At 38.5% G+C, this 19,832-nt stretch overlaps 2 protein-coding genes across 2 annotated transcripts; both read right to left on the bottom strand.

Moving 5' to 3' along the window:
* Positions 1–1,078: 1,078 nt before the first annotated feature.
* LOC131787637 (protein Wnt-16) lies at positions 1,079–10,242 on the bottom strand. The gene is made up of 4 exons (XM_059104727.2): positions 9,949–10,242; positions 9,582–9,820; positions 9,190–9,500; positions 1,079–2,732 (listed from the first exon to the last, which is right to left on the bottom strand). Exons 1-4 carry the CDS (start codon positions 10,023–10,025, stop codon positions 2,271–2,273), a joined length of 1,089 nt encoding a protein of 362 aa, XP_058960710.1. The 5' UTR covers positions 10,026–10,242; the 3' UTR covers positions 1,079–2,270.
* A 3,355-nt stretch (positions 10,243–13,597) lies between these two features.
* Positions 13,598–18,992, bottom strand: LOC131787693 (U8 snoRNA-decapping enzyme-like). Its single transcript, XM_059104780.2, has 3 exons — positions 18,816–18,992; positions 15,771–16,061; positions 13,598–14,446 (listed from the first exon to the last, which is right to left on the bottom strand). Exons 1-3 carry the CDS (start codon positions 18,954–18,956, stop codon positions 14,243–14,245), a joined length of 636 nt encoding a protein of 211 aa, XP_058960763.2. The 5' UTR covers positions 18,957–18,992; the 3' UTR covers positions 13,598–14,242.
* Positions 18,993–19,832: the final 840 nt, after the last annotated feature.

The following is a 19,832-nucleotide window of genomic DNA, read 5'->3' as shown; positions in this document are numbered from 1 at the left end:
TTATTGGTCTCACTGCAATTCTTCCGTTATAAGAGGGGATCTTGGTCATTTTCTAGCTTTGAAAGCTGAACTGGATCTCCCTTCTTTGATGGAGGCCTTTTTTCCTTCCCCCCCTCTCCCCCCCTCCCCCCCTCTCCCCCCCTCCCCATCTAAATACCGAAATAGTTGTTCTTTTGTTCAAGTAGTGTTGCAGTACAAAAACGTAGTTTTATTTGAGAACCTGCGTTATTCTCTGTTACAAACATTGTAGCCTTTCAACCGGAGAAATACATACTGCAAACGGTATTAGTAAATATGGGACAATTCTGTATTTTCCCACAGTGAGTTATTGTTAAGATCCCTCCCCCTTTTTGTAATAAGCCCCCCGGCTGGGAGCCCTAGAAAAAAGTCCCACTGGAAATTATCAGAGGGTTACTGTAAATGGATTTCGTAGCGAATTTCTCATCTCAGGTAAACTGCAATTAAAGAAATTCCAAACAAAGAGACGTCAGTTCATGATTGTGAAATCTGCCATCATACATTACAGTACTCGTACACAAAGTTAACTCATCTCTTCAACGATGGCCATAACCTATCTATTATTTCATAGCTTTCTTCTTTGATTTAATGATGGTAGATCGACTTCTTACGGCTTCTCAATATAAAGGATAGCCAACTCTGTGAATCACCAGGATGCCAGGACGCCCCTAACAAAGCCGGAAAAACCAGACAATTTAATTGAAGATACTTTTTTGGCTACAAGTATTGCAGAATAGACTTAGCAGAAGCGTTCTGGGAACCGTTGTCTGAGAAAGTGCCTCAAAGCAATACAAATGATCAGAATAAGTTAGTTTTGTACCTCAAAACAACCGTTAACGGTGATTACAATTTGTCACGCGATCATACATTGCCAAACTCTTCTTTGAGACTCATTTATGATCTAAAAGTTCGCATGCCGAGTTATTACAATTCTTGATAAATTTTTCCCATTGAACTAAGTTGATTTTCGTCAGCCAGTTGACACAGACGGACTATCGCGCACTAGAAACCCTTGGCCAGTGTTCACGGCGCATTAAAACGAAACGGCACATTTCCGAATCTAATTCGTTTTATTTAACAAAATAGCTGACAAAAAAACACAACAACAACAAAAGTACAAATATTTTGTTAAAAATTAATTTTAAAGCAGCCAATTTGTATAAATGAACTAAGCAAGAACTTCAAGGTTTCCTATGTGATAAAAACTCGACATAACTTTACACCATATATTATCGATTATTGTCTTCTTGCATGGACCGGAAATGGGCAAGAAGCGAATTGATAGTGATATCTCAAACTTGAAAATGTTTTGAATAAAAAAATATCGTCACCAATTAGAATGTAGGTGGCTTAACCGTGTATCAGTTATATCACTATGTCATTTTGTCGATTGCAAGCGGAATAAAATAGAGAGGACGAATAAAAAGAGAAGAATGTGTCCCCTGCTCTGCCCATTATAGTAAAGTGACCGGCATTAAACTGGCCATGTATCCCTTAAAATGATCAAATCAAGTCATTTACGTGCTACTGGATATAAATAACGTACACTACATGCAAAATGTTACACAGTACCTGACTGACATTTATAACAACAAGAAAATTGAAAATATCGGTTACAATAAGACGCTGTACTCCACGCCTTTGCCTTGAAAATTTTCGTTTGAAGTACTGCGTCTGTTAATTTGCTGGTTACGTATGTGGGTTTGTTGTTTGCTTTTCTGACAGTCTGCCGACTCAGTGTCTTTCTTCTGCTGCCTGTATAAGTCTGTCTTTCTCTGCCTGTCTGTTTGTCAGACGGTCGTTTGGTCGGTCGGTTAGTCAGTCGGTCAGCCAGTAGGTCAGTCAGTCGGTCAGTCAGACTATTTAAAAAAATGAAAACCTTAGTATCATTTGTATTCCACCTCATTAGTTCACTTCTTTCTTACTGCATTAAACTAGACATTATTTGCAGTTAACAGAGTCTAATAAATTATTGATAAATTGCTGATGCACAGCTAGTTTACGAGATACGTAGTTGCTGAGTAGAGTTTCAACTCAAAGCATAACTTTGTTGTTATTCATTGACATTCCCTTTCTTTTGTGCTAAAGTGGAAGTAGGAAAGTTCCAAGAGTAAAGACGAACGCGGGCTTTTAGCCACCATGTTAATTCATATCACTTCCTGATTGTTTTTAATTAATAAATAACTTATTAAACTATAAAGTTGATCTCCACGGGGAAGAAAATTGCTGCTAAAAGAGGGGAATCTTGATGGTTACTTGCAGGTGTGCCGGTCATAAATCAGAGGGCACTTTTCACAGGTCACAACACAACACCATACAAACTTGCAGTTGCACCGTTTGACTTCTCGTACCTCCTGAGTGTTGTACCCTCCTCCGCAGCACAGCATATCACATCGGTCTCCTCCTGAAGACGTCTTGTTACACACCCGGCCAGACGTGCCTAAGATGCCCAGAGTCGGATTAGGATTACAATAGTTTGGTGACCGGTCGATGTACACCAACGTATCTCTGGTAATCTTTAGTCGTTTCTGCTCCTTTCGCCTTATGCGTCGCTTTCGTCTGTTGTAAACTACTTGTACCGCATTCGCGTACCTAGCTTTTAAAAATTCCCCGACTTTTTCGAAGTTCGGCACAGTTTTCCAGCATGTTTGCATGGTGCAAGAGCCAGAGACTCCATGGCAACGACAGCGATCACTTACAAGGGTTTGAACGGCCTGCAAATAACAATATTAAAAATGTTTACATGAGCAGTGGAGATTTATCCTCTATTTGTTTATTTTGCCATTTTCTGATTATAATAAATCAATAGAAATAAAAGAAATTACATATACATTAATATAATACAATATAATTGAAAATTTAACATGTGGCGAGGAAATCCTTTGAGAAACCAAGAGGCTTATGTGCTACAGGCTCCTAAAATTTTACAAACGTGGGGTATTAGGGCGTAATTTAGGTAAAAAATATTGTAGGTTAAAAGGGAAAGAACACAAAGAACATCACATAAAACAACAACAATAGCAGGCACTCAAATAAACATCTAATAGAACAGCTCGATTGAATAGGAAAAAAAAAACAAGAAGGGAGTCAGCTTAGGAATAATGTTAACAATTTAGACTTATACAGGGGAAGTGTGCCAACATTCTGGATTCCTATATTCAGAGAATTTAAAAATCTAGGTCCTTGGAAACAAAACGTAAAGTGTCCAATATTTGCTCTGCAATGAGGTATGTAAAAGGAGTTGCAGTGTCTGGTGTAACATCAATGAATGCTACTAGAAAACAAAAATAATATTTTAGGAGAATCGGGAAGAAGGCCTATCTTGAACAAAACGTACTTTTTGATATAATTCTTACTACCGGCCAGACAAATGAAATTTAAAAACCTAACACAATGAAACGAGTATAGGGTTAATCACAGTATCAATCATTAAAATCCCGCCTTTCACTGGACCAAACAGCCCTTGACTGTAAGCACTCTGATGATACAGTACGGTTAACTAGTATGCCGCGATAAAAGAACCATTCTTATTGGTTCTTTAAGCGACAGACCGCTTTCGATTGGCGTTTTTTTAATATCGAAGGTGTTAAAGAATACGTGTGCTGAATTCATTCATTCTTCTCCAAACTAGAGCAATTTACTTGAAGTGACGAGTTCACTTAGTTCGGATGACATACTTACAATCTCCGATGGCCCATCTTACCGGCTGAGAAAACAATATCTCGGTATTACGTTTTATCATCGTATACTGCGCAATAAAACCCGTTGAATGATCAAAGATAGAAGAAAAAAGATAACAAATGTAACAGATACCAAAATTTTAAGAATAACAAGTTTGGTAAACAGTTATTAGATTCACTTGAACGATGACTGGTCTGACAAAGTAGACAGATATTAATTTTGTTGCTGAAAACAAATGCCGTGTAAAATCAATTCAGGGGTATAGGACACTAAGAGTTATTTCACATGTTACAAAAATCATTGAATTTTTCGGAAATATAGGTAAACTCTAAAGTTTCTTTAAAGTTAGTCACTTTCAGGATATTCTGTTCACAGGACGTTCTGTTTTCCCTCAGCTTATTGTCTATGACTCGAAATAAATTAGAACCGCTAGGGATTTAACGAAGGCAGACACAAAAGTGTGGGTGTTCAACCTACTACGCGGTCGCCCTCAAGATCCACGCTCTTAGTTATGCTCGCTTTACGCGCCCCCTCTGAACTGAAAATAAAATAAACGGCTGTAGACAGACTAGAGTTGGGCAAGATGATATACATTAGGTAACTTTTGTACGCACGTTCGGAAATGTATTGAACATAACTCCCGAGATAGTAACCTGCGTTCAGCATTTTCTGCAGTTTTTCATTTCACGAACCTAAGCAACAACCGAGCCGATGTCAGGGCAGCGATCAGATATGTTTTGATTGCAAACATTGACAAAGTTATTCGGAAACTTAAAGCTGAAGTTTGGTCTCTGTAGAAAATGGGACAAGTAAGCATTGTGACGCTAAGGAGGTCGAAAAAATTCTGATTCCCCATGAGGAATCGAACCTCAGACCTTCGGGTTCCGCGCCCTGAGTCCCCTTGTGGGGACTCGAATTTTTTTCTTTGCTCCACGCTCGTGATAAGACGAAAAACATCTTTCTTTACTTCTTTACCGAGCTCAAAACTTACCATCTCTCTAATTTCTAACTACAAAACTTAATTATGTTTTGAACAATCCTATTTGTGTTTTCTGTAAGCTCTAGAGTGATTGGGAAAGCACGCGCTTGACGCTTTCGACATTGCCGATCCTAGTAGTATGCAGGATGCGTTTCATATGAACTTCGTAATAAACCTCGCTTACCGTGGAGTCTCTGTGGCTCAGTGGGAGAGCATCAGAGCGCGGAATCCGAAGATCTGAGGTTCGATTCCTCATGGGGACTCAGAATTTTTTTTCTTTGTCCTACGCTCGTGACAAGACGAAAACACATCTTTCCTTATGATTATGCTTTATAAATTGAATTTTCTCCCCAGATTGTCGTGAGTCTCTAAAAGCAAAATTATCAACCACCTTTAGTTTTCTTTTAATTTCATCTTAAAGTATGAAATATCACAGGAGTCAGCAACAAACATTGCTGCATAGAGGAAAAATATGGACCGAGGTTAAATTCTGACCTTGGACTAGCGCTCACAACCTTTCGAAAAATCGGCCCCAGGCGTTTATTGGAAACCAAATTTATTATATAAATAAAGACTCAGATTTTTCGATTGGAATTTCCCACGGCGTCACTCTCTTGACTTTGAGTGACAAGCTCTTCAAACCGATCATTTACAAAATTCCCGTCAAATTCCAAATCACTCTAGGAGCGGCCAAAAAGAGATGATTTGTCTTTAATGAGGAGATTAATTCCAAAGGAAAACGGCTGAGAAAACAAATAGCAAGCCGACCAGATTAATAAATTAGTTACGATCCCACACAACAGAGGTGTTTACATCTCCCACATCCGTGTTTTCTGAGTCGCTGTCGTCAGAACATAACGACACACCTATGAACAGTTCGTTCCATCACGAATGTTAAAAGTTCCATTTGCACCCCAATCTCTACCCATTGCCCCACCCCCTGCCCTCACGTTTCCGTTAGACCCAACGATAGTTTGTACTTGACAAAAACAGTAAAGGAGTAAATAAGTGTCACCCTAATACTTAAGCTGTCTCTCATTCTCTCTCTCTCTCTCTCTCCCCCCCCCCCCCCTCTCTCTCTCCCTCTACAACATCACAATGATTTTGTCATTAAAAATTAGCTATGGGTTGGAACTTATAGGTCACGCAACTGTAAGGAAAATTAAGTGGTTCTAACTAATATTCAATAGGAAACGTAATATTGTGCTTTAGAGCTTTCAACCAACAATAGCAAAGCTACATGCGTTTTACGTTAGAAATTTCTGGAGGTTTGTCCAGCTCGTATGCAACGAGAAATTACCGCAAAAGACGGCTTATAAAGACTGTAAACACAACTCAAAAAGGAGAAAAAAGGTTGGTTAGTTTAACATTTTTAGTTTCAATTATTTCCGGTAACCAATAGTCCAAACGACTTTACACTAAAAATTTATATTTTATGCGTATTGTCTCACTTAACTTTGCCTTAATGCCAAAACGTAGAAAAGCAGTTGGACAGTTGGACATGAGTCTAAAAATTAAAAAAAGGAGGTTTCGTGTCCTGACATTTGCTTTCAGTCTGACTATGAACACAAGAATATTCCTTCGACCAAATCACTACTTACAACCCTTAGCCCCAACGGAATTCAAAAAGCGGTAACAAACAAGAAAACGGTTGTGTTTAATCAAAACAAATTTTTAGAGCAAACCACGATAACTCTGAAGTCTTCAAACCGTGCAAGGAATCGTCACCTCAATCGTACACCGACTGAGTGCGTCTAGTTGTATAAGTTGTACGTGATATGTTCCGAATGCGGCCACAAACCAAACACTGTTCAATATCCGACATCGGCAAGGCATTCTTGTTGCCGCCTCATTATCATAAGTTAAGTAAAAATCTTGTCTATGTACACACTACAGAGTAATTTGACAGCACAAGGCGCCGGCCGCATCATCTTGCTACGTGAGTAGCTACAACTAACGTCAGAATGGCAAGCAACGCATTATTTACTGCATTGTCAGAAATCCAAAAAATATTTTGACTAAATGACAGCTGCTGACGATTTTGTGGGGCGACAAACGGCCTAATGGCCGAGTGAAGAGCAGCACTTGATACACACGCTTTTTCAATAATGTAAACAACAATCAAATTCAAACATAAATAAATACTACATATTAATCCCAACTTCATGTGTTTATCGGTGACGGAAACCGCAACTACAACTGAGATAAGGTGAATTTCGCAAAGAACAAAAAACACCGGTGGATAAAGTGCTTTTAACGGACCTATGCCAATCTAAAATTGATTAAGCTGAGAAAACACCCCATTTCTTCTACCCTTGTTACCCGACATTTCCGACATAATCAAAATATAACATTTTGTCCCTAATTGACATGAACCGAAGTTCCATTTGCTCTAAGACATGATAGCTCATCCATAATCGTTTAATTTTGATGAATCTAGACTACGGAAGAACTTTGAGCATCAGGAAACCAAAAACGTGCTTTAAAAAGATATCTGCTGTGCCAAAGGAAAACTGCTACATGATTTGTCGTCATCTCAACATATGAGTTTGATATTTCTAGTATTAAAGGACCTCCAATTATTTTGTCTCCCGTTAAAGTATGGACAGAGGGAAAATACGTTATAATCACATTAAGTTCAGAGTGGGGTTTGATCCCTTTGTTTTCTTTGGCTGGAGGTCAACCTAATAAGAACAATAATGAAACGAAATTCATTTTACCAAATGGTCTTAAGTCTTGCTGAGCTTTTATCAATGGCCCGCCAATAAATACAAACTTAATGGCTTTGAGCGTTAAGTTGAAGTTGCTCTAGTGTTCTAAGCTATAAAATAAGAACGAGTAAGCGATAATTAATGAACACATGCAAAATCCATTGCGTTGAAGTGCGTTGTTCTGCTGTTAAGAGGAAACTGAAGGCAACACATGATAAATAGCTTGTCGAGGGAGGTACCTCTCCAGATTTGGAGAGATTTAAAAGAAGCCACTCAATCACGCTAACATTATCAACTAAAAGAGAAATTCCAAATTCCAGAGATGTAAGCCGAGGAAGACATTAGAGTCGCTTTCTGTAGGCCAATGGTGAAAGAGAAACAAGATGTAAGGTACCACTGTTGTAATATCCGCGTACGAAATTGAACTTTAAAACCACTTGCAAAATCGTTTACATGACTTTTTCCACTCGGATCGTCTAATGTGTTTAACAGCTAATTTTGCGTGTGGGGAAAATTGGGGGGGAAACCAGCAAAAAACTTGTGAAATGTCTGGAATTGAAGATCGCCTACTGACAAACCAACTTCAATTTGAAAAGCCGCAAATAACTCTATTCTTACCCATAAAATCCAAACCCTGTTGCAACAAAACTTTCTAAAGAATTTTACCACGCCAACAAATTATGTGGAAACTTGATAGGTTATTGGCTGATCGTGTCTAGCTTGAAAATATCATGAAAAAACAAGTATAAGTAAATCGTGGTAAGTCCAAATCATATATTAGTCCGAAAATACAGCGCCTAATACGAATTTTCGAGTTCTGAAATGAAAAAAAATTCCGAGTTCCGTTTAGTGGACTGCCATCGAACGTCTGTTAAACTGTTTATCTTGTGCGTACGCAAAATTAATGGCCCATTGGACTCACTTAGTCAATAAATGACTCAATAAAAATGACAATCAAATAATCTTCCACATGCTCATGAAATTAAGAAGATGACCGATAAAATTACCAGCAATATCTCTCCCAAAATAAATGCTATTTACAAGTAAACTGTTTTGCTCTGTTGATCGATGAGGATTGAACCTTGTGTCCTTTTCGTATCAAATTTTACGTCAGACTGTTTTTATTTGGAACTGAACACCATCATATGTTAACGTTACATCGATCTCGAACAAAGTGATCTCACTTTTCCCACGAGATTTTCATGCAAGCCGCCCAGGTTCCTTCTTTCAAACAATCGAATAGTAATTTTTAATTATGCAATTCTAATTCGTCTTTGAAAAAAGAGAATGTGTTGTGAAAGGAAGCCATTTTGAGCAATTAAGAGCAATTGAATACTGGTCATGAAGACTATTGGAGCTGTTAGTACATTCGTGATTCTAATACTTGAAGAAATAGATATTCTACCTTTGATTTTTTTTTTCCTATCGTTATATGCATGAAATTTCGTGAAAACTGGCCATTTCGATGAACATTTGCAGTCTTGGCCAGTTCCGTTTCGAACTTATGTGAGTTGAAAAGTACTCCAAAAAAATTCCTAAACCTAAAACCTGCTCGAACACAACATTCTAAATCGCTTAGGTGACATTTAAACCCAACCATCTTATGTTTCCAGATTTTCTCGCAAACTTTCGGATTAACATTCTTTACAAGATAACACTTTATTTTATTTTCTTCAAACTATTCGATGGTGCCTATAGCCTTTAATCTAAAGTGTCGATCGAAGATTGTCAACTTCATCAGAAGGCTGATAACTGCACTAACATATTTAAACCTTGGTAAGAAGTGTGCTAATGACTCACCAGTCTACCAACATGATTGTTATGAAGGTTCATTGCATGTCTTGCCTTCTTCCGTAAACGTGCCTTCTTATCAGAGCTCGTGACACCTCGCTCGTTCCGTTCAGGTGCATCTACAAACGTCTCTGACAACCAGACACCAAACTTCACGTCATCATTGCAGCCTCCCCACTCCCATCCTCTGGAGGGCTGCTTTCTTTTCCTGCGAGTTTCACAAGCACATTCACTGAGGTTGCCAAGACTGCATGACCTGCTGGCCGCGTGTACCACACCAGCAGAAGTTATCGCGTAAATGAACGCAGCCTCACGACTTCCTGTCACGGAAAAGAGGGAAACTTGTAGCAACGTCACTGACGCACAGTGAGAAAAGTTACACTGAAGATATTTGTACTCACCTATGTTAATAATTCCACCGAATACTGACGAGGAATTTGTGGTGGAGCAATTCCATCGTTCTTTGGCAAACTGGTTTTGACACTCACCAATTCCAAGCTTTGCTCCACGTCTGAGGGTTGGAATGAGGTCCGGTTTGGACTGACAGACAGTCATCTGCTGAGAGGACAAGCCAGGAACTCCATAACAAGTCGTCAGATTTCCACTGCTTCGGGTGCCCAGCGCCGAAATTCCCATCCACCTTCAAAATAAGGCAAGAAACTTTTCATCAACTACACCGCCACCGCTCATGTATTTGTCCATCAAATTGGAAAAGCTTCTGTTTTTGATTTTAATGAATGGAAATGCATGAGATAAAAACGCACTAACATCCAACTGGCAGTGGTCCTGTCTTGGAAGAGGACCAACATTAACAAGACAAAAACGATGGATTCGTTCCTCTCCATACTTATACGAGTTTCTCTTATGAGGCCCACTGTTCTGTATACTAAACAAAAAAAAAATGATGAAAACGTAAATACAATTTCACACGTGATGCAGCTAGTGGTCGGTTGGTCCTTTGCTTTTATATTATTGAAGTTCACGGCTAGCCAATTTCATTTCACCTGTCATCGCTAATGAACAACAACAGTCCTGATTGGTCGCCCAAAATGACATCAATCGGTTAATGGTGACGTATGGAAAAGTGGAAGGACATGTGTCGTTGACTGGTCATACTGCCTTCCAAATGGAAACAATTTAACAGTACAGTTTGATTTTCAAAAATTCCCGTCATTTTTTCGCCCTGCTATGTCCCAAGAAAGAATTGACACATCAACGACCGGGCATTTTGGCTGAAAAATGTAACCCGGTTAATACCTCTAATAGCTAAATTTCCGCTTAAAGTGTTTATCGCTTGACAATGATTGTTTGTTGATCGCAGAGGGTGGGCGGAGGTAAAGAAGCTAATTACAACTCAATTGATCAAACGAGGTGACCTCAACAGAGCCTCAAGACACTTCAACTCGTATCTTCCCAAAATCAGCGACAGGGATGAAATGAGCGGTACAATATCCACCCACTCTTTAGGTTTCATCTAGTATCAAAATGGATCTTAACGAGCTGTTCGACTTTTTGCGGCACGGAGAGCGCGAAACAAAAATCACGTCAGACAGAGCAGATTCCAATCGTTTTTCACACGCAGTTCTCAAACGTTGTGAGTTATTTTTCCCTTTCACGAAGCAAGGTTATAGAAGTGCCGATTGATTACAATAAGACGGCGTTTCTTTTTCACAATTAAATGTAAAGTACACAGACGGCAAGTTAACCTTTTTACATAAGCTCCCGCCATAGTGTTTGTTCGCTCTGCATCTTGACGTTGTTTTAGGCGCGTTTAATTATTCAAAGAGTGGCCGGAAGAATGAGGTCGCCTTTTCCGGTATCGATAGCTAAAATGGAACATGGGATACATAACACTGGCACAAATTTTGTTCCAACGGAGTGTTTATAGAGTGTGTAATCGGTTTAACGCGAGGCCAGCTTAAAATAATCTATCTTGAAATAAATTTGTCTGAGTCAATGAGGCTGTTAAACCGCTGATATAAAAATAATCTCATTGCGCAGTTTTCGTGCGTGCCTACTGTTCCACGAGTATTTGTATCAAACGGATTATTTTACTCTAGCGTCTGTAATCATCACACTTAGGTTTAAACCAAGATAAAGAGATAATTGAATAAAAGGGTTTCCTTTCAACAAGGCACTACAAAAGAGGGCACAAAATAAGATCGCTAAAGAGATAACGACAATTAGAACCATCACAATAACATGCGTCAAAAATTAATTTCCGTATGGGAAGTCTAGCTGAACGACAATGGATGTTTCAAGAATTGCGCTTCAGCGAAATGTTTGATTCGCAAAAGGTTGAAGTCCACCGATAAATGAATTGGTAAAAGCACCGTGGGAAAAAAGGCAGGAGTGTTGATTAACCTCACAGGAAGGGTCGAATTTTCCGCTTTTTAGACTGTCTCGGATGTAGTTTATCATACTCCACAATGACTACTTCATCAACTTCTTTCGAAAAAACGAAGAGGAGGTTTGTTTTCCTGTTTTGTAAAGGTGTTAGCATCCTCCTCACGATTTCCAGCAAAAAACTCTTGACCCTTGGTATTCAAACTCTAGAACTGAGTTAATTGTCGCCTCACGCCCACTCTACTACCGCACGCCATGTTCTCTATCCATGCTGTTGTCGCTCAGTTACCACACTAGACTGGATTAGAGGCAAAACCCGACATGCTCAGATGGCCAAATAATAGCAAATAAAACAAGAATACTTAAGTTATCAACTTAAACCAGTATCAATTTAGTGATAGGTCAGTTCGTTGTTCTCGGCTGATAAATTCATGGTCACATCAACTCAACAAGGTTAACATGGCCACGCCTGGAGAAGGTACTGACTCATTGAATTGATTTTTACTTTCAAAAGAATAGTGCGCTTCGAAACCTACTAATAGCAACATAAAATATGACTATTTAGTACAGGTTAACCTCTTGACAATTATTGTGTATACTGAAGTCAAGCTGCGAAAAACAGACCGCATAATGCCATTGTTGATCAAGGCCCTGCTCTACAAACTAAGCTCCAACTTTGTCGATTTTTTCTTTGTAGACTTAGTGTGTTTTTACTACTCAGAGTCTGGTTAACAACCAACTCGAAACCCAGAGCAAAGAAAAAACTAACAAAGCCGAATTTGGTTGCAGAGATAATGAAAAACCTGCAATTCTTAAACATGGTTCAATGGAAGAAAAATTGTATGAGGAGGAAATAGAAAATATAGCAATCCTGAGCCATCTCTCTTGTTCTATTTGGCGCTTCCGACATTCCTGATACTAACAGTATCCAAGGATCATGTAACACACGAACTTTGTAATCATGACGATGGGCCGGCTAACTTAAGTGTTCTCTGTAGATCAGTGGCAAGAATATTGGGGTGCAAAATCTGAAGAGATGCGGTTCGATTGAGGTGATTCCGCACCTTGCACTCCTGTCCAAAATGAATTAGACCTTTCCTTACGCACTCAAGATTTTACACTAGCCCCAATCATTTTTCAGTAAGTTAAAAAAGACAAAAGCTCGGTCGGTGGTAAAAGAGGAAGAACTTCTTCATACAAAGAGACAGCTGAAGGAAAGGCAAGCCCATTTAGGGAATGTGAAAGCGAGTCACGCACACCACAAAACATTACCCTGAAGAGGTACACACTTAAAATGTGGTTTACTTGTTGTACATTCTCGGCTGAAAGCCAAAAATCACATAACCTACGCGGTGAAATACTCTTCCGACCATCTTAGTTCTATTTTAGTTCTGAGACTATTTTTAAATAATTAATTCTTAAACTTATTTCACGCCTAATGTATCATTCAATCACGCAGAGCATTTCCACTTTACCACACCGGCAACAAAAAGCTTTCAGCCTTGAAAGTTAAGCCTCTGATAGAGAATTGTTGGTGAACTAAATTTCTATTTCATGTAACAAAACCGACAACGCGAAGCCAGGATATCGCGAGTAACGCATGCGCGGATCCCTCGCATAGCTGAAGGAGTTTAAACTGGTACCTCATGATCCCGCAGCGCTCATTTTTGTCAAATTTTTATCAATACACTCGTTTATATCAATTGAGTAAAAAAATTCGTTCTGTTAAGAGGATAAAAAAGGGAAGATATCAAACAGTCACAGACTACCACAAGTAATCAGAATCGAACAGCTTCAAGGTTATTATTTTTAGCAAAAATCTTACGCGCATTACAAGGCAGCAATAATTAAAAAATACCTAGCCTTAGATCCGTAGAACTCTAAGAAGTTATGGTAATGATCGCACACTTCAGCGGTAAAATTAATCGCTAAATTAGCCACTAAATTGCGTGTTAATTAAATAACAGGATTTTTTAAAGGAGGGAGGACGCGGTAGGGAGGTGCAAAAACAAGCTCAACAAACAAACATACGAGAAAACATTGACACTGATTTCCAGACACATTTCACACTTAATATCGTTTATTGCCGTTTATTACCGTTTACAATAAATGCACGTATTTGTTATCTTTGGATTAAGGAAGAGATCAACAGAACCAACATCGCACAATGGACCGACCAATGAGTTCCAGAAATCAGCTGTTTTCGTTTTTGCTCCAGGCAAAAAAAATTGCCTGCGGGAAACTTTAAAAAGCTTTTACAAGTATCATTTGCATTTGGAATATACACACGGTTATATTACAATAATAACAATAATAATATCATCATCACAATAGTAAAAAATAATAATCTAACAAATATTAGTGTTCACTGAAATTCGTCTTGTGAGTCGAATCGTATGAGTAATACGGCCATTGTTCTTCCGTAAAACGCTGTTCGTTCGTGATAAAAACTTGCTTTGCGATTACATTTGCATCATTTCCAAAGCGGCTGTGGAATATCGTTTATTAAGCTCGCAAACTTAAAAATGGACCAGGATAAACGTCCATTTTCACAAGGTTTTATCGAAACTTCCAGCCTTCACCCACGCATCAAGCCCAGAATTGATTGCATGTCCACTCCTCCTCAGAAAAGCAATTGGCACTATCAAATGCCGTTATCTTCTGAAATTAGTTCCACATACCTGTACTTCCCCGGCAATATCAAACACTGTTACTGTCACAATTTAGCCGCCGACGCTGGAATTGATTGAGAGAGTTGCACAACTTCCTTGATCTCCTCTGGAGTTAATATCCCTTCGTGTTCCAAGCCGATTAACAGCTGTTGTCGGGAGTTTCCTACAAAGTCGTGTCTTAGAAATGACGGAAGCCCTCCTCGTTTGTCTCTTAAGATGTACACTGGACATCGAACCAGCCCGAGGACCTACCAACAGACAAATAAGTAAGGTTTGAATTCACAGTTCAGTAATAACAAACATCGCACTCAATCGGAAGATCTGCATATATATTCTCACCGAGTAATTTGAAACTCAAACACGACAAGTTCGAGAAAATGCTTTGTAAGAGAGAAACATGTCCCAATGTCTTTTTTTTGTCACGATCCGAACATAAGTAAAGCGAACTTGAAATGCCGCGCGTACGAGCTAGTCGCACCAGTTTTTCATGGTGTGAATATTTTTCAGGGATAATATCCTCCCGGGAGAGGTGAACTTCAAAACTATTTCTTGTGTAAAAGCACAACAGAAGAAACCTTCGCCGACTAAGAAAATAATTAACTTGACAGAGAAATGCGCTTTCTTTAAAAATCACCATAAAATTTTTCAGATCATGACTTTGGTCGTATAGGTACAGACAAGTTACAGCGGAATGTGCACATTTCCTCACGTCTCTCTTATCTGACCCTGTCACTGCACCGGAAAACATTTTAGATTAATGATCTCCTGGTAAGAAATGCTTAGCAAGAATTCATTCTTTTTCCTTCAATGGGACACGACCCCGATAGTTAAGGATTGACTCTCAATCTCTTTATCCAGAGTCAAACGTGACAGCCATTAAACAATGCTGTGTCTCTCACTTAAGCATTCCGTTGAAAGGGAAACAGTGAAATTTCTGCCGTCTACGAAACTACAGTAAAAACGATAAAAGACTTTTTCTTGCTGGAATGATTTACTAAAATCTTGGGATAAATTTCTTGTGACTACTTCCACTGAGTTTACCTTTTTGCCTCTAAAAAAAGATTAAAATTAACCTCTCCTAAATTACAACATCGTACAATATCTTCTGAATGTGAATAAAACACACAAATCTGTCCACCAAAGGGCGTTATCTTGATATAACAAAAGAAAGGCAAGAAGAATTACTACATTGGATCTTGAGAGCTGACAGGTTAATGAATCCTTTGTTTGAAGCACATAAAAGATGGACATTGTAACTAAGATATCTAACGTGAAAAACATAAATCTTTTGCAATGGACTGCTGAGTCTAGTTGTATTAAGGGCGGATAACGCTATCCAGCGGATAAATCGCTATTCAACAGAAAGTGTTCACAAAACGTAGTGCGTTATCCACCGGATAGAGATTCATCCAATGGATATCATAATCCACGCTTCAAACAACCCAGGCCTGGAGTTAAATAATAATAATACAATAAGTTTTCAAAAAAATAATACTACTTCTAAACTTGAAAAATGTTTCAGCATTAATTGTTGTGTGTATAGGGTGGAATTCAAAAGAAAGACTGACAAACCTCATAACCTAAATACGGTGCCCCTTGTTTCCTTGTCTCAAGTTCTAAGAATTGTTCTAATGGAACATTTTTGGCAAAGAAGTGAAGACAAAGTTTCTTTGTGATGTCCAGTTCTGGCACATACTCCTCATACAAATGAGAGATCACATAGTTTTCTTTAGTAATGTTGACAGGATTTGTTGTTTCTCCAAGCTCTTCTACAACCTCTCTATTAATGGCAGTCTCTAGATCTTCAAAATCGTCCACAAATCCTCCAGGAAATCCCATTCGGCCATCAAAACGAAGCTGCATCTGAGGAAATGCAAAAATAACCTGACTGTTGAGTTCTGACAAATCTGACGAGCCGTAAACCCACCAATTTTTAAGTTGAAATAGAGGACTTCAAGTAGTTAAGCTCTCACACGAGAATTGTATTTCTATTTTGCAACTGCTCATTAGTACTTTGTTCATGGGAGCAGGAGTCATAAAGCACCCTGCCCTGTTGAAGACACCAGTTGCAAGCACATTTCTATTCTGGTGATGTCATTAATCATTTTATTTATTTTTATTAATCTATTTTTCCTTACTACTTACCTTACTAGTGAATTTTTTTTTCTAGATCTGATTGGCTTGCAAAGAGGTTATCAGCCATGCACTATTCACTTTGGCGAAGGTAAAGAGCGAACAGTAGCTAAAAATTTGACTAATAGTAGATTGCTTCAATAAATGAGGCAGCTCTTCCAAAAAATTCATAAATGTCTAATTGACAGCAAAATCTTATTGTGGTGGCATCAGTATTCCACTACAAAAAAATCAAACTTCCCATAATACTTTAATCTTTGCAAAAATAGTTAGACAAAACCTCAGGTTTTGCATCACTGGCAAGAAATTACACTAACTGACAAACTACGCTAGGAAAGATTGAAAGGATCATCCAAAATTCACAATAGGACTTTTTGCTGTCAATCGTTTTTGTCGTAAGAAATCTACCCCAGCCACAAGTGAGCTTAACATGGTAAGATTTCACCCATTTAGTTGCTGATTATATGTTGATATCTTCAAAAATAAATGAATAAGGTCTGCTAGTTCATGAGCTTATGTAACACATCTTAAAAAGCATTTGTAAGAGTGTTGGATATTCTCCCTCCTACGAAATATCCATTGCCATTATTCAAAAATTCCAAAATTAACGTCTCCACAATTACATGTAAATGTAAACTCCCAAAGCAAGAATCTGCATCATTTTTCCCTCACCAGTCCAGCCATAATTCTGCCACTGGCACTTATATGTTATGTTACTTCAGTGTAATAATGTGAATAATGCAATAGATAAAGGCAGAAATTTGCTGAAAGAGCTCAACTTAAAATAAACCATATGTTTACCCAGACCAGAACTGAAATAGCTGAACCAAGCTACAACACCTTATCAAAAGGATTCAAAATATCCTTCCCGAGGAAAATTAGTTTGGAATGAATTTGTCAATGGCAAATGTGTCATTACATGGGTTGACATAATATCCAAGAACTATTCTTAGTCTAATAATCCTTCAAAAAAAGTCACTCAGGAAGTTAAAAATGTCAGCTATTTATTTACAATGAATTAATCAATGTTTCTTTCATTCATTGATTATTTGAATTCTCCAAAACAATTTTTCTGTTGTAAAAAGTTGAGCAAAGTCTTGAGTTCTTTCATGAGTCAAACCCTTTTAGAAAAAAAGTATACCCTGTGTCTTGAGTGCAGCTCTTGGTGGGTATTCAAGACCACCAACACAGTTTTTCTGCTATGAACCTCCCAGTTAGTAAGTAACATAACAGATACTGATGAGATACTTTCTCTCTGAGTTTTCAGAAAGTTTGAGAACACTACACAGACGTGGGGCTAGAAAACTAGGCAGATTTTGTAATCAACATGATGACCCTGCTGCAGATATAGAGAATAATACATGGGTGTGCATAGATATGGAATTCCTCATCAAATGTTTAACCCAATAGCTCACGCGTGAAATGTCGAGTTGAACATGAGAAGAGAAATTTCATATCTACAAGCATCTACATGTATTATTTTGTTTATCATATAAACACAATAGCCTTTTACTGAAGAGAAAAGTCAACCTTATTAATGAATCAAAACAAAAGGATCAACACTCCAAATAACAATTGTAAAGTGCATCGGTACACTCACGGTGTAAACATGCATTAAATCACTACAAAAACAAACAATGGGCCTAATTTTCAATCAACAAAATTCTGAGTTATTCAATAGGTTCTTACTGACTGAATAAATCCTTCAAGTACATGACAAAAAATCGGCCTGTGGCAAATCTTTTCGTTGCTGACTTTCATTCTCAGCTACAAGAAATGCCTTCACCAATTTAGCCACTAAATAGATAACTTTCTGTTTTACTTTTTGTATTTTGATTTTCTTCCCCTTCTGGAAAGTTGGAACATCGCTGTCTGAAAGCAATAGACAAATTTGAGTGTTTAGCAGCCATAATCCGAAAAAAGAGGTAAAGGCTTTGCCATTCATTCATCAACCTGACCAAAAGGCGCCAAAGGCAAGTAATGTGACAGCAGCTGATTGGTGATACCAAACACATATAACAAGATACAGTATTTTATCACGTGTGTTGTTACGGCTTTTCTCAGGACTGGAAATCCTTGTAGAACACCGTAGTTTATATCACAAATTGGATTATTATGTCAACTTCACACGCTATTGTATGTTGACTGTATGCTCTCCACCAATCAGAGTACTCAGAGTGATTCTAATGTATATAATGTATATCGATTGAATGTTGTCGACAAATCAGATTTTTCAGAGTAAATCTAACGTATAATAATGGACGTAACTGGCGTATCCTTTTATCAGTCGATGAACAGTGTTCTTTCAAACCTAAGTCCACAATATCAGTCAAGTGTTCATGCATACGCCTGATTTGCTCTGGAAAACATTAGTTAGCGATAAAGAGATCTTTCCATTACTACTTGGCAGGTGAAATCATATTTTCATTAACTACTGTACTAAATGAAGACTAAAGGGCACAAGCATGACTAACTGGTACTTACCAGGACAGCCTGTTTCAGTGGATAAAAGCCAAAAAGCTTTTCTTCCACAGGCGAATGTAACATAACATGACAACAGTGCTTGTAACCCTGAAGAGCCAAGGAATTGGCGCGTGAAATAACACTCATACCGCATGGAGCCATTATACAATTACTAACTAGCGACGGAAGCCATCTTGAATTTTTCGTTGGCGAAAAGACTGGGGTGAATTTTCCAGCCCATTTCCCCGGCGGAGCGTCTGGGTTCTCCTTGGTGCAGCAGGTGCTGAACTATACCTTAGCTAGAAGACGCATGTAAGTAGAGACTAGATTGCTTCAGGGGTCACCCTATCCAGTGACCCTTCAAGGAAGGTAATCCTTCCCAGTCTCATCATTTCATCTTTCTTTCTTGGGATTAACAGAGTATTTTTTAAACGACAGTGAATATATGAAAGTCATATAATTGAACTGCGGATATGAAAGTGATCTTCGTGGTAATGAACACTACTTGAGCAGTAGTGAAAATAAGGCCTGAAAAAAAAAATTCAGGCCTGTACAGGATTTGAACCCATGACCTCGGACCAACTCCCAGTTGGCTTGTTAGCTCAGTTGGTATCGCATAGTTCATGGGTACAAATCCCGTACAGGCCTGAAGTTTTTTTTCAGGCCTTATCTACACTATTGCTCAAGTAGTGTTCATGACAGAGTATTTTTTCGGTGGTTTTGATAATCTACTTGGCCTACAGGGTGAAGTGATTAGCCACAAGCCAAACCGCTCACCTGAATGACCAGGGTTTTTCTACTAGGGATTTCTTTCCAGTAGCTATGGGCTCCATTCATTTAAAGGCAAAGGAAGCCCATCTTTCGCGACTTTCGTTCTAAGACTATCAGGGGCTAAAGTAGTGTGGCCGTGCAACATTGCTAGAGCCTATGTTAAGGGGACACTGGTTTCTCCACACTTATAAAGTCAACGATAGTGACACTTAAACCAAATAAAAGTGCTTGGTGGCCAAATCAGCCACCAAATGTAGCTGTGATTTG

This window comes from Pocillopora verrucosa, chromosome 14, assembly GCF_036669915.1.
Source record: "Pocillopora verrucosa isolate sample1 chromosome 14, ASM3666991v2, whole genome shotgun sequence".
Classification (NCBI taxonomy): Eukaryota; Metazoa; Cnidaria; class Anthozoa; order Scleractinia; family Pocilloporidae; genus Pocillopora; species Pocillopora verrucosa.
This window is presented reverse-complemented; position numbering and strand designations above follow the sequence as displayed.

Bases quoted from the DNA above. Each gene is read 5' to 3' on its own strand.
- LOC131787693 (XM_059104780.2), bottom strand. From the start codon at position 18,956: ATGGCTCCATGCGGTATGAGTGTTATTTCACGCGCCAATTCCTTGGCT. The intron at 16,062-18,815 runs GTAAGTACCAGT...GCATTTCCTCAG, and splicing joins CACTGAAACAGGCTGTCCTG to ATGCAGCTTCGTTTTGATGG. The intron at 14,447-15,770 runs GTTTGTCAGTCT...GTCTGTTGGTAG, and splicing joins CACCGTATTTAGGTTATGAG to GTCCTCGGGCTGGTTCGATG.
- LOC131787637 (XM_059104727.2), bottom strand. From the start codon at position 10,025: ATGGAGAGGAACGAATCCATCGTTTTTGTCTTGTTAATGTTGGTCCTC. The intron at 9,501-9,581 runs GTGAGTACAAAT...TTTCCGTGACAG, and splicing joins CGGTGGAATTATTAACATAG to GAAGTCGTGAGGCTGCGTTC. The intron at 2,733-9,189 runs GTGAGTCATTAG...TGTTATTTGCAG, and splicing joins ACAATCATGTTGGTAGACTG to GCCGTTCAAACCCTTGTAAG.